Raw genomic sequence first — 14368 nt, 5'->3', positions numbered from 1 at the left:
AGAAATACCGCTTCAGGTTAAGAACTTTGCTTCAGGATGAGAACAGAAATTGTGTTCCAGCGGCGCGGCGGCAGCAGGACGCCCCATTAGCAAAAGTGGTGCTTCAGGTTAAGAACAGTTTCAGGTTAAGAACGGACCTCCGGAACGAATTAAGTACTTAACCTGAGGTACCACTGTATTGTTTACAAGTAGAATTAAAGCATTAAAAACGGGCACTAAAAGTAGTACAGCTCTGAGCAGCCCGATCCTGTACACGGATAACTGGGCTCACACTCAGGAAAGAGTTTTTTTAAGGATCGCAGCCTCTGTTTCCCCCTCTCGCCGCCCGCCTTTAGCTGCGAGAAGTCCCGATGTCCTTCAGAACTGGATCAGAGCCCCTCTCCACAGAGCTCGGCTTCCAGCAGGTGGGAAGAAGCGATGAGGAAAGCAGCTCATCCTGCAACTCCATACACGCCCTGCCAGCCAGCCTCCAGTCTTAAGGCAGCGGGCTGCTGTTGGAAAACGCGGCTCGGATTGCGCACCCGGCCTCCATCCTCCGCTGGATCCGACAGCCAGAGCAGCCCGCAGCCCCACATAGCTGGCGGGCAACTCGAAACCTACGGTACGTCAGTTTCCAAAGCTCTGAGGTGACAGTCCTACAGAGCTTAAAGTGTGTGAAAGCTAGAGCGGAATATTCTTTAAGCAGGGGCAGCAGTTGTCACGCTGGCCCGGGGTGTTACTGGAACATCCTAGACGCATCACATTTCCTGGGGCAATAAGCTCCACGTAGCCCCAGTCAAAACTAGGACAAGGTGACATAAAATCATAGAATCGTAGAGTCGGAAGGGACCCCAAGGATCATTTAGTCCAACCCCCTGCAATGCAGGAATAACACAGAGAGCGTTAAGGATCTTTAAATAATGACTAGCAGTGCAAGATCAAATTTTAGCCAAAGTTCAGCACATGGCAGTAGCGCAGAGTTCAACCCGCGAGTGTGCAGCGGGTGCTTAATTTGCGCTCACTTGAGAAGTTCTGCAAGATTTGGTGCACAGATTTCTGCGAACAGAAGTTCAGATATGCCATGCCTAATTAAGCCCAAAGTGTCAGCCATTAAATGATGGCTTTGACTGGGCTCTCTCGTTTCTTGGTGTCAAAGTATGCCAGCTTCAGGGTATCACAGAAGCCTGCGGCAAGCGGATGGAGACATCTGTGTGCCTTAAAGGATTGCATACTGTTGCCTTGAAGGAAAAGACCAAGAAAATGCTTCGCTTTATAAGGGATCTTGGCTCTCTATATTTAGTCAAGCTTACGCTTCGCTTGATACCACAGAAGGTCAAAAACTACGCAACGAGCCTTTCTAGCTGGGAAGCTGCGCTGACGAGGAAGGGAAAAGAGGAGCAATAATTCATTCGAAGAGGGCAGCCCCATTAGTCTGTCTTGCCGCAAGAGAGCAACGAAGAGCCATGTGGCACCTTAAGGACTAACTCATTTGTTGCGGCGTAAACTTTCCTAGACTCCGGTCCACTTCACCAGATGCATGAAGTGTGGGGTCCTGATCGTAAATCCTGAGATCTAAGCGAAAGGAAATGCAGAAAGCACAGAGAGTGGCAATTAACGTTACAGTATTAACAATGGGAGGTTTGTATTCTCGCGAAAACTGATCTACGAACACTGTTAAGAATTTGACTGTCTTTCCTGCAGCTGATTGCCTCGAATTAGTAGCCTGAGCGTTGCTCCCAGGAAATCTGCCTTTGCACAGGACCCTGGGAGTTAGCCCCATTGAACAGGGGGAACGTGAGTTGTCTATTGACTCTCCAGACTCCTCCTATTGGGCTAGCCCCATTGTTGCTGGAATCCAACTCCCAACTTTCTGGGGCTGCTGGGAATTAAGTTGCGCAACATCTGGGGGGGGCCGGCAGGGGCATGGGAGTAGCCAAGGGGGGCAGGGGGCAGCTGCCCCCAATCAATCAATCAATCCATCCAATTCTGAGGTTCTACCCCCCCTTACAAAAGCCGGCCCCCCCAACCAAAAATTCTGGCCACGCCCATGAGCCAACTGGAATTAAATATTTGGGGGCCCAGGTAAGCCCCGCCCCGCATAATCAATCACATTATGTGGTACACGCACACCACTTGAATTGCAATGCCCATCAACTTGGGTGAGGACCCCTCAAATATTTTATGGGGGGGCTAAGCCCCATTGACCCCTGGGGCGGCGGGGCAGCGCCTAGGCTTCCCATTCCTGGCCTCGACGGTTCTGAGGAAATGAACGCGTGACATTGCTCAGGCCAGTCGTCCATAAAATACTTTATTGAAATAAAATCAATATCTTCATGTTAATGAAAACCGATTGTAAAAGGCGTCTGTCTGTCGAATAATTTGCGGGACCCCCAACCCCACCCCACCCCGTGTCTGAGACAGCGAAAGAAGAAAAAGAGCCGCCCTTCTGCCCAAATCCTTCTCACCCAACGCCCACCCAGCGCGAAGGCGACGTTTTCCTTACGTGTGCACAACAGGGACGGAGGCGGGGGCAGCTCAAACGCGCAGTAAATACAACGGATTCAACTGAGAATAATAGTCCACTAACCATTTTGCCACCCATCTTCTTCCACTTTGCAGCTTCTGAAAAACAAAGTCAGTAGCGCGCCCCTCGTCTGTTTTGTGCGCCTACTCCTCTTTACGCATCAGGCAATCCACTTGGTTTTTAAAGAAACCACGTACGCGCCAGCGAGCGCCTCAGCGAGGACTAGTCGATTGGCAAGGCGCACAGGCCTGCAGTTCAAGCCGTAATGGCTGGAGGTTCCAACAGGGCGCGCGCGGATGCGAGAGGGAGGATTTCGAAGGCGTCGCGGATCCAGCCTCTTAGGCCACTCAATGGAGAAGCAAGGCGCTTCGGCCGCGGCCGCCTTTGCAGTACCGTAAGTCTCTGTGTTGCAAGGCACTCCCGCCGAGAGGCCTCAGCCTGCGGCGCGCCGTTATTCCTCTTGGCTGACTTGGCAGGGGGAACCCAGGCTTTCCGCTTGTTTCTCTGCTTCCTTCGCTCGCTCTTGCTCGGTCAGCTGCTCGCTGGTAGGAATGGAGTTTTTCTTCGGGCGGCCTTTGGGCTTCGTGGGAGATTCGAGCCCTCCGCCTTGCAGAACCTGCAAAAAAGAAAAAAGGGGGGAAATCGGGAGAAGAAAGCAAGAAAGCCCAGAGAATTTAATCAACTGGGGGGCGGGGAATTACAGGCTTATAAGGAACCCATCCTTTTTATTAATTTTTTAAAAAGGGAAATTCAAAGTAAAAAAAGCTCCCGATTTTTAATAAGCATCGGTTCCCCAGGATTTTAACACCGACCCTGACCCTCCACCTGGCTTGCGCGATCCAGTGGGTCAACTAGGACTGTTTGGGTTTGGTTTTTTCCTGCAGAAATCCTGCGCTTTTGACAGAATCCTGGCAGGCAGAAATCCAACGGGTGAGCCTTTCTCCAGCAAGTTGTTCTCCACGCAGAAGATAGCCTCACCTGCTGGGTTTCTACCTTGCGCAGCTGTAAAAGAAGCACCAGTCTTGTCCGAAACCGGTGGCCTTCTTCAGGCAGCAAGTAAGGGTCACTCTCCTGCTGCAGGGGAGCGAGGCTAATCGCCTTGGCTGCTGGATCTGTGCACTCACTCAGAGCACCCATTCCTAACCAGGAAAGATCCGTGCTGGTTTGTTTTATAGGAGTACTTCTGCTTACAACTGGAGCTTCTCCAGGAGTTTAGATCAGGGGTGCCTAGCCTGTGGCCCTCCGCATCACATTCCTAGGTATGCCTGCTCTAAAATAAGCCCCGGGTGAACAAGCACAGGATTTCCGCCTAAAGGACGCTGCAAAACGCCCCCCTGTTTTTGCCAGATGATGTCTGACGGATGCTGGAGGCCACGACAAGAGACCGTCACTCCGCAAAAGACAGCCGCACTGCAATCCTGTACAGGATCCACAGGATTTCTTCCCAGTAGAATTTCCGGGATAGTGGAGCTGTGGCTTTCCAGAGGTCGCTGGACTACAATTCCCATCATTCCTGGCCATTGGCCATGTTGACGGAGCCTGATGGGAGTTGGAGTCCTATGAGCCCTGGAAGGCGTACAAGGCTGCTGCTTTCTTCATAACTACTGCGCGCAAATGCAATTACAATGTGCACTGCCAGTACTAACTGTGTTTGCGCATATCAGCCGTGTTAGTTTGGTGCTGCTTTTCCATACTATGGTTTAAGTTCTGCAATGTCCGGGTGTTTTGACTACTTTGGGTTCCTTTGGGAGGAAAGAGTGGGATTAATATTTATTTAATTGACTGATTAGATTTAATGGTGAGATTTTTCTAAAACGCTGCGCACTGCCCTGCGCTCTTTCAGTAGGAAGGGCAGTATACAAACACAATTAATGATGATGATTATTATTAATCCTTTACACTTGCCTCTCCAGCTTTTCCTTTCCTCTGGGTGTCTCCCCAAGTTGTCTAATGTTCCTTTGTAATGCTCCGTGCACACCGATGGAATAAGACTACAGTAATAATAAATAACCGTGAATGTGTGTTGGGCCCCACTTATTTCAATGAGTTTGTTTCCCACATTCCTGTTGTGAGAATCGGGGTGTAAGTAAGATCGATCAACTACCTATCTGGACTTTAAAGTTGCGGTCAGGTTCATCGTAGGAGAGACTGGGTTTAAACAGCCCAAGTTCAATCTGACATCATATCATTCAAGTTCCACGTGAGGAACAGGACAGCCTCTCCGTCCCTTGAATATCCCAGGCAAGGTCTTGTTCTGGCATAACAGCAGGTCGAAGGCATCGGTGTGGACAAATCTGCACCGATTACCATTCCGCTAGAACTCCACATTGAAATCCACGAGTAATCCATGGATCTATCAATCCCACAGATCACCAGTGTCAGGCTTTCTGCCAGCAATGGGGGCGGGGGCGCAGTGAGGAGAATCAGCTTTGAATCCTGAGTCCTTCTTGTACATCTTGGGATCGAGGAAGTGGGGTCGACTGGCTTTCCCTGCCAAGAGTACGTTTTGCCCGGGGAAGCCCTGAAGGTTTGAGTCGGGTTGGAGCAATGGCAAAGGTACAATCTTTGACCGTGCCACAGTCCAGTGAGATGGGCCCTATCGCTTTCCGTAGTGCTTGTTCCGGGCGCTGTATACTGCAGTCCGAGTTGGACTACAACTCGCATCATTCCTGACCATTAGCCATGCTGCCTGGAACTGATAGGAGCTGTGGTCTAAAACGTCTGGTGCATTGAGGTTCTCCACCCTTGGAAGGAGCCCTTTCTGTCTGCATCCTTAGGAAATCTGTGGGTTGGGGGGCGTATTACTTTTCCCCAGAGGAGAGGGTTGCAATTGACTAGCATTTTCTTTCCTTTGCGGCTGGGGTGGATGCGTCTAGGTCATACCGGTACTTGGAGACAGGCAGGAGGAGAGAAAACAAACCTCTGCCATTATATTCCTGGCGCCTTCTTTCTCCCTTTCCTAGGAGGTCAAGAAAAGCCATTTGGCTGGAACAGTGTGTTTTTCAGCGGTTGCCTATCTAAGTACATGGGGTGAAAGGGGGAGGGACATCGATTTAAATGGTTGAACTTCCAGAAAGCACACTTACTATTTTCTTCCATTTCATTCGCCTATTTTGGTACCAAGTTTTCACCTGTAGTTGACTCAGGCCCAGGGATTCCGCCAAATCTATCCTACAGGGAAGAGAAGAGAGGGCGCACGTGGCTCGAGATCTCTATCTCCAGATCCTCCTTTCCCTTGCGCAAACTGCGCCGCTATCCACTCACCATCCCTTTCCCTCTACGCCCACCACCCACCCTCTTTAATAGGGTCAGGACCTCTGGTTCTGGGAGCGCAGCATTTTCGTATATAAAGTGAGCAAATATGATGACCCTGAGAGGTTGCCTCGCTAAAGAAAAGAAATAAATAAGCAATTTATCAGGTCCGTCCAGGGAGCTTCATGAATGATTAGTTATGTGGTCCTTTTCAGAAAGAAAGGTCATATATACGTATCTAGTATTCCACACTGGAATGTCTGGTGGATCACCAATAAGCAAACCCAAAATGAGCCATATTTGCAATCTGGGGGCCTCAGTATCCTCCTGCGCACACAATTAAATCTTGCAGTGATGTGGGAAACCACCCTCAGTGCTGTCCTGCTGGAGAAATGGCGGCCAAAGAAAGAATGGACTCATTCCGGGTTTCGACCCCCATCCCCATTGTGAGGAAGGAGGGTTCAGCGGGGGTCGGAGGCTTGCCCAGGTGGGATCGTTCGCGGACATTATCTTTGCGGACTTTGAGCTCTGGTGGGGACTGGGGGAACTGATCCTGACACCTGTAAGTGTCCCCGGGGAAGATTTCCCGGGCTGGCTTTCTGGACGTGCGCTCTCCCTCTCTCTTTTGGCAGGAAGGCAAGCCCATAGGATTCCCCTCATCCACCCCACCACCGTGTACTATCCGGCTGTACGCCCCGTCGGGGGGAAGGCCTGCCTCTAACTCCCACTCCCAGGGCTCCCGTTTCCCCCCTCTCCCTGGGCGAGGGCCCACCTGTCGGGCGTGGAGAGGTATTTCTGCTTCTCGAAGCGCTTCTCCAGGCCCATCAGCTGCAGCTCGGTGAAGACGGTGCGGCTCCGACGGCCTTTCTTGGCTTTGCCTCCCGCCTCCGGAGTCCCCGGCTCCAACTTCCCGCGGAGGTGCAGCTCGAGGGGCAGGTGAGGAGGCCCCGAGCCGCCCTGGAGCCCGGAGCCCGCCGCTAGCAGCGCCGAGCTCAGGCCTGAGCAGCCCAGAGGCGCCAGCGGGAACTTGAAAACCGCCGCCTGCTCAGCCTTCAGCACCGCTGAAAACAAAGAGAGAGAGATTGAGAGTCAACAGCCGGGTGGGGGGAGAGAATCCTCGACGACCAGCCAAGCTCTAGCACCCTTCCCCGCCCCCCTATCTGAGATAGCAGCGTTTGGAAGCAGGAAAGCGTCAGGACAAAGATCCCGGGGAAGAAAGCTTGCTGTTGCGCCTGGCAGAGTCATAGGCTCGGTACTCTCCGGCCACTCTTCAGGGGATTTTTCCTTACCCACAGACAAAAGAAGCCTTGTGGCGCTTTAAAGGGGAGCAGATGAATTATGGCTTCCCGTGGCGCGATGGCACACAGAGGTATTGTCACAGGAAGAGCCCCGCCGGATCAGGCCCAAGACCCAGATAGTGCAGCTAGCATCCTGTACCCAGAGTCGCCTTAACCAGCGAGCCCACGAGCAGGACCTGAGTACAGCAGCAGCACTCGCCCCGCTTGGGACGCCCAGAAACTGGTATTCGGGCATACCACTTGGATCACTATAAATCTGCTCTCCGCAAAGATCTTTACTGCAGGGATTGCGCTGGGGCAGACAGTGTCCTTCTAAGACCTCGCTAGGTTACAACTCCCATCCTGTGGCTGGCAGATTATTAACAGAGTCCTAAAACAGAGGCAAGGTCTTTCCAGGCCTCTAAGGTGGTAAAGAAGCTAAGAACCCGCTGAGACCTCGAATCGCTTGATCTATATATGTATTTCCTTTATTTGCATGGTAACTTTTCTCAAGGGAGCTCTGGGTGACCTGCGTGCAGGTAGGTCCCGCATTTCATCTCCCCACTCAGGTGAGGTAGAATATTAGAGTCACTGCCTCCAGATCACCGAGGAAGCCTCGGGGCGGAGCGGGACCTGTACTCAGAACCTTGAGGTCTACGGTTGCGCTCCTCCTCCTCCTGCTCTTCCTTCAACCAGGACGAAGCTGGATGTGAAACCGGGAGTCTCTTAGCTAGGAGTTGTCCGAGTGCCAGCCAGGAGGAGGCAGTGGGTAGAAATAGGAGCAGCTGGGGTTTATAATAATGAACGTATTTACTTGGCAGTTAAGACGCATTTAACTAAACTGCATTACTTCCGAGTAAACAAGGTTGGGATTAGGCTGCAGGAGCGTTGCTCCCTGCGCGGGAAATCTTTTCCTTCGAGGCTGATTTAGGATTAAGTCTAAGCGTGTCTGATTTTGGTTTAAAGGTGAATAGGGGCAGGTTGCACGATTTCTCGCACACTGGCTTGCGATATTCCCTCAGCCAGATCCAGCCACTCGGAGGTTTACTGGAGGGCGCTGGGAAGGAGAGCCGAGTAATGAGAGCGCCTCTTAAAGTGCGTCTAGATCCAAAGCGATTGGGTATCGAAAGTGGGGGTGGGGGGTGAGAGCGGGAGAGATCGATATGGAAGGATTCCTTTCCTGTAAGCCCCATCAGCCATCCTGCCAATTTTCCATAACTAAACTGGTTTAACTTTCGATCCTCAGCTGCTGTATTTATCCGAAAGCCATTTCCAAGGAAACTAGCGCCCTGGTGAGTTCAGTGGTGTTGCCATTTCAATCGTAAACAAATTAAATCGAAACTTCCATTGATTATGACGAAGGTGAATTAGGCGCTTCCTATGCCATAAATAGACGTCGATGACGTCAGTCGAATTTAGGTAACGTCCTATTTGGTAATACTTCGATTATGGGACTTGCTCGCAAGTTGCGCTTGTTTGCATGTTTTTAGGATGGCACTACCACTGTAAAGCTTTAAGACAGAGGCAGAAATTGACTTATTTGAAAATGTTGCCGTTTTATTCAGCAGCTTGTGAATCTAGCATTCTGCTCCCAGTGATCATAGTTTATATTTAGTTTTCCCCGAGGAGCAGTAGAACATATTCTATCGTTTGGAAAGAAAGGAAAAATTGCTGCTGCTAAAATATTTACAGTATTTTCGAATCATATGAGGATCAGGAATAGTTTTTTAAAATAAATAAATAAATAACATTGGAAGCACAATATTAGACAAAACAAGTCCCTTCGATTTTAACGAAATTTACTTTCAAGCAATGCGTTTAGCAAACGGGTGAAAACCTTTTCTTAAAAGAATTCAAGACACTACATGCAGTCTGTATATACTGTTGCTCAAAAACTATTTCCATGTTTGTGGAAATCTATTTAGTGAAGCAGTAACTCAATATTTCCCATAAAACAGGTAATAAATAGAGATTGATATATAGCCTACTGCTCTGATTTTGGAAAGTCTTTTGTTTAGCAGCTTATGAATGTGATTTTAAATGGAATCTAAATTTATTCCACTTTCATAGGCAAATACATTAAAGGGCATGTCAATCAAGCTTCTAAGACAATGTCAGCATTTTCCTCCATAATGAAAAAGTGAAAATAGAATAATGAAAAGATGTAAACAACTTTTGCTAGATTTGAGACAACCATTGTTCAATGCAAAAACATCATAGCTTACCCCCCCACCCCCCCAAAAAACCACCCAAACTAAACCAAACCAGGGATCCAAACATAATTAAGCACTGAGTGGAGAGAATTCAACATATGCTTAAATCTTCACCCATTAAAAGTAATGGCATGCCGTGTTCCACTCACCGCATCCATCTATATCTGTACAGCACCTTCCTATGCACGTTTACTCAGAAGCAGCCCCCATTGAGTTCAATGAAACTACCTTCCCCATCAAGCATGCGGAGGAGACCTGCCGCCTTCAATGATTTCCTCGCAAAACCGTGGAGGAATTTTCATTCGCTCCATCCAGGCAGGAGGTCATTTTTGGGGTACTTTTTCATCTTGCCGAGGAAACTCTAAAGGCGGCGGTACATTTGCATCCGCCTGAGAGTTACAAATTCATCCGCACTCCGCATACCTTGGGGCGGGGAGGGGAAGGTGCTGGCAGCGCTGGAGAGCCAATGCATACCGGCTACAGTGGGGGGGGGGCAGTTAAAAATAGACTAAGACGCAAATCGCTTATAATTTCAGATTTCTTTCCCTGGCAGAGTAGAAAGAGGCTCCCCAATGAGTGCCATGTGAGCAGCTCTCCTGGACCCACCGGCCCATCTCCGCGCTCCTATTTTCTTCAGCCTGCGATCCTGAAAGGTGTCAAGAGTGTGGCGCTTCACTCTAAAGGGCGAATCCACAGTGCGCGCTCCGAGTCCTGGCGCGGAAGCGATAGAATCCTCGCGTCTCTCTTTTGGAACGTCCACGACGTTTCTCTCCAAAAGGGACCCTCGGACCCACCCTACTTCGGCTTAAATCGAGGCGCAGCGGCTTCCTGCTTGGCAAACCGAACCCATCCCGCCGCCTTTGTTGGTAGTTCAGTAGTTCGAAGAAGGGCCTTGAAGGCAATCGGGTCACCCCGCAGGGAGGACGAGCAGATCGAAACGCTCCAGCTGCCGCCACTGGCTTGTTAGGCGTTTGCGCGCAGCGTTTACAAGGATCTAGTCCCCGCGGAAGAGGCCCCAAAATAAACTGCCGACGCGGGCTCAAATGCGCCAGCATTTACCGGGCCAGCATGTCCGACAGGGAGGGGTCTTTTGGTTTTGTTTTAGAAAGCCCATCCTGGGCGGCTTTCTCTAATGGTGGGACAATTTGCTGCTACAGAGTCGCTGAAAGAGCTACGCCTAGGCAAAACCCCAACCGCAGATGACCCTCTGATGGCAGGGGGGGCTGTATCGGATCCGAATTCCACTCCTGACATAAAATGAGACCTAAATGATGATTTCTGAGGCCAGTGTTTGAAGACAGACATATTCAAAATAGAAAAAGGGAGGGCGTGTGAATTCAGCGCGCAGGACACTTATGTAAACTTTTCTTTTTGGCAATTCCGTTGCTATCTCCTGACTCTGTTTTGAAGACCCGTTGGCGATCGTGTTATGCTTGTCTTAATCGTAGGCCTCGTGCGACGCACCACCCGGCTAAGAGAAAATAGCTGGATTTATAAGGCTATGATCCTTTGCATGTAAGCCCCGCTGGGCTGATGTACTCTGTAAATGTGCAGAGGGTTACGCTGTTAATCTGCTTTTTGTGCGCCCTCGGATCCTCGTTAACATTTTGTGGCCTATCCCTTCCCCTTCCCTGAAGTCATGGGAGATACAGATAAGATATATAATACATTTTCCCACCGATCGCTCTGCTATTCCATGTCAATTCAGGATTTTTAAAAAAAGCAAAAGAGGCTCGGCCAAACGCAGTCCCATGAAAGGCCTTTGAAATCGATGGGCTTGGTCCCGCGTCAGCTCAGCGCTCGGGGAGGGATGCAAATTTGTTCAGCGCTGGAGTCCGAAAAAAGAACCGTTTTGCACTGAAGAGGGAAGGGAAAGACTCTCTCGGAATCCTTCCGGCTTGAGAGCCTGGTCTGGGCAGGCCTCAGAGACCCACAACCCCGCCGCTCCTTCCCGCGCGCTCTCCCTCTCTCTCTCTCTCTCTCTCAGAGCCCCGCCAATAAACTGTAAGGTTTACGCGTCTCGCCCCACCTGGTTTCCAAGCAGATTGCAAAAAGAGAGTAAGTTTGGTTCTAGGAGGCCCGAGTGGAGAACCAGGGGCAAGAAAACCCGTCCTCGGATGAAAAGGGATCATCTCCTACAGAGAAATATCACACACACGTTTGTCATGGAGGCGCCATTTCAAGTTTGGGGGCACAGCAAAGAGATACCGGAAGGCGAGAGCAAGACTGCAAGGTCCAAAGGCCCGCTCTGCAAGACGGAATGGCACGGAAAGGATACATTTTACGCATTTGGATACGGTTACTTTAAAAACAAAACAAAGCAAAGCAAAGCAGTACCACTCGTAGAAACATGGGCTGTCGATCTAATGCTGCTGAGGAGAGCGGGGGGTGGGGTGGGCCTGAAACGGCTCTCCCTCGCAAGAAGGTCCGTTTCACTCCCTACTTGCTTTGTAGGGGGCTCAGGGTCGCTCTCTTCGGGAGCAGTGAGCTGCCACTCAAGGACCCCATTTTTGGAGGAATCCTTCCCAGTCTTTGGTGCTCTGGAGGTCGACGACTGAGCCGTCCTTCCTCGAAAGCTTGGGGTTGGTCCGATTGTGCGTGAAGCGGAGCGAAGCACCCACCCCGCGCCCAAACTGGCTCCCTCCACCGGTTACCCGGGAGAAAGAGGTCCTAGACCACTAGGGAGTTAGTTCGGAGCAACCAGAGGCCAATACCTTTCCCCTTCGCCCCTCGCGTCCAGGCCGCGGCTCTCGCGCTGCAAGTCTCGACTCCTTCCCTCCATGCCATTCCACAGGATCTTGGGATCTTTATATTGCAAGACCCACCCATAACACCGGCTCTGCTATCTCCGCCAGCGGTAGATTCATCTGGACACAAGGGTGGGGGGCGGGGTGTCAAAGAGAGCCCCGATCCCGTCCCAGTTTACTCAGAAGTAAGTGTCACCGAGCTCAACGGGCCTTCATAAACCAAAACGCGTGCTCTCCCCCCTGCACCCCACAGCCCCAAAAGCTCAGGAAACACAAGGCTGCAGCCTTAAATCCATTCCCTTTCCTTTGATGCCATGCCAGTGGAAACAACTGCTTGCCTAAAGGCATCGAATTAAATGGGTTGTGGATCGGGTTGTTTCCTTTCGCCTTGCTTGGACCCAGCACACACGCGCACGCCAAAACTCTGAACTTACTTATTCAAACCGATCTAAATGGATCGGAATAGGAATCCTCCGAATTGTGTTATTTACGGGTATGGGTGGAGGGACACGCTGACCCTCTCAAAGACAACAAACTTGCATCTCCGTTTCTGGGGAAAAGTTATTTAAGTAAAACGAATTAGCACTACGAAGCTTACGGGAGATTACTCCCTAAATTAGTGTATCTAGGACGGCAGCCGTTATGTCTCTCTGCAGTCTTACTCGGGAGGAATCCCCACTAACGTAAGACTTTGCTGTGCCACAGGCCCGTCCATCTCTTGAGCTACAGCTCTGGCGTGCCAGCCCTTTGGGGAGCGGGTCCCCTAGATTTCCACGGAACGAAAGGCGCGCGTGTCTTTGGGGATCGCACCCGAAGATTTACGCGAGGCCCTGATCCGTGAAGCCTTAGCCATGTTCGACGGAGATCTGCCCCCTTTGAAAGAGGTGGGAATTGCCTCCACTTCTCCATACTGGGGGGTGGGCCGGAGTGCTGAAACTCCCTCGAGAGCGGAGTTTCACTGTCCCTCGCGCGCCACCTCCCTGCCCCCAAGGCACCCGCCGCCCCCTCGGCCAAAGATGGAAGGAGAAGCAGATCGGTGGAGCTTCCAGGCGGGGAGAGTTGACCTTGAGCAGGGGAAAGGGGGAAAGCAGCGTCCAAGCAGCTCTTTGCGCGCGGACAAAAGAAGGTCCACGTCTATTTATTTCCGTTTCAGTCCCCACCTTCCCTCTCCAGGGGGGCAGCCGAGCTCTCCCGCCCCCCCCCCACCCGACGCCCCACAAACAGCTTGATCCGGGGAGGGACGGGATTCGGTTCACCCACCTGCCCACAGACCTACCTAGGGGGCTGTGGTAGGGCCGCGCCGAGAGCAGCGCTTTCACGCCGAACTTGAGCAGCTCTCCTGCCGGGGCAGAGCCCTTGGCGTCCGGGTGGTCCGTCAGGATCTCCTCGATCATAAAACTCCGGTAGCGGTGCGATCGGTGGTCGACGAAGGGGTCGGCGGGGAAATAGTGCGCGGCGGCGCCCAGCTCCAGCGGGTGCTGCATCGCTCTGCGCGGCCCCCGGGAGCCTGGTCCCTCCCCGGCCCTGCTCCGCTGCGCAACCCTTAGCGCGACCTCTCCCCGGACGCCTCTCCTTCCCGGACGCGCGCAGGCCTGGCGGAGGCAGAGACCATCCTCGCGGCCTCGGGGCGCCAAGCCCCTTCCTCGAATCCCCCTCGGAAGGAAGCAAGGCGGGGCGCGGCCGGTCTTCCCCGAGGGCCGCCCGCGCGTCTGCCCGCAGTCGCAGCCGAGGACCTCCCTGCGGAGTGAGGCCAGGCAGCCGAGCGCGCCGCGTCCGCTTGCTCGAAGGCGCGGCCTCCTCCGAGGAGCCCCTTCTCCTTTCTCCGCCCCAGCGCCGCTGCAGACAACAGCCTATTATAGGGCTGACGCGGGCTGGAGCGCGGAGGGGAGGGGAGAGAGATGCCCGAGATGAGGAGGGGCGGGTACCTGGGAAGGAGCGCTGGATCCTGCGCCAATGCAAGCAAATTAGTCTCCACGCTGGACGGCTGGAGAAATCCAAGCCGTCCTCCCGCCCCCTCCCTGTGCAGCCACGAAAAAAGGTGCATCTGCCCTACTTTGGGGGCCAACTCCGCCGAAGTGGAAACGATTCTCTCTCTCTCTCTCTCTCTCTCTCTCTCTCTCTCTCTCTCTCTCTCTCTGTGTGTGTGTGTGTGTGTGTGTGTCACAAACACACCCCTATTCTGGGAGCACGCTGGACCCAAGGCTGCCTCGCAGTGGTATCTTCACAGTGGCCGGGAGCATGATTACTCGCAGGCATTTGATCCAGGACCGCAGCCTGCGCAGGGCAGCAAAGCCGGACAAGGCGGCGACGGTCCCTGTCCAACGCTCTCGCCTTTATGGAGCTAAGGCATCGGTTCTCAAAGGGTGTGGCAGGAGG

At 52.3% G+C, this 14368-nt stretch overlaps 1 protein-coding gene across 1 annotated transcript; it reads right to left on the bottom strand.

Moving 5' to 3' along the window:
- Nucleotides 1–2269: 2269 nt before the first annotated feature.
- BARX1 (BARX homeobox 1) lies at nucleotides 2270–13839 on the bottom strand. Its single transcript, XM_053377762.1, has 4 exons — nucleotides 13269–13839; nucleotides 6528–6816; nucleotides 5590–5674; nucleotides 2270–3119 (listed from the first exon to the last, which is right to left on the bottom strand). The coding sequence occupies exons 1-4, from the start codon at nucleotides 13474–13476 to the stop codon at nucleotides 2955–2957; spliced, it is 747 nt and encodes a 248-aa protein (XP_053233737.1). The 5' UTR covers nucleotides 13477–13839; the 3' UTR covers nucleotides 2270–2954.
- Nucleotides 13840–14368: the final 529 nt, after the last annotated feature.

Source organism: Podarcis raffonei, chromosome 2 (assembly GCF_027172205.1).
Source record: "Podarcis raffonei isolate rPodRaf1 chromosome 2, rPodRaf1.pri, whole genome shotgun sequence".
In the NCBI taxonomy this organism is placed as follows: Eukaryota; Metazoa; Chordata; class Lepidosauria; order Squamata; family Lacertidae; genus Podarcis; species Podarcis raffonei.
Note: the sequence above shows the minus strand (reverse complement) of the source record. Positions and strands in the feature narration are given on the sequence as shown.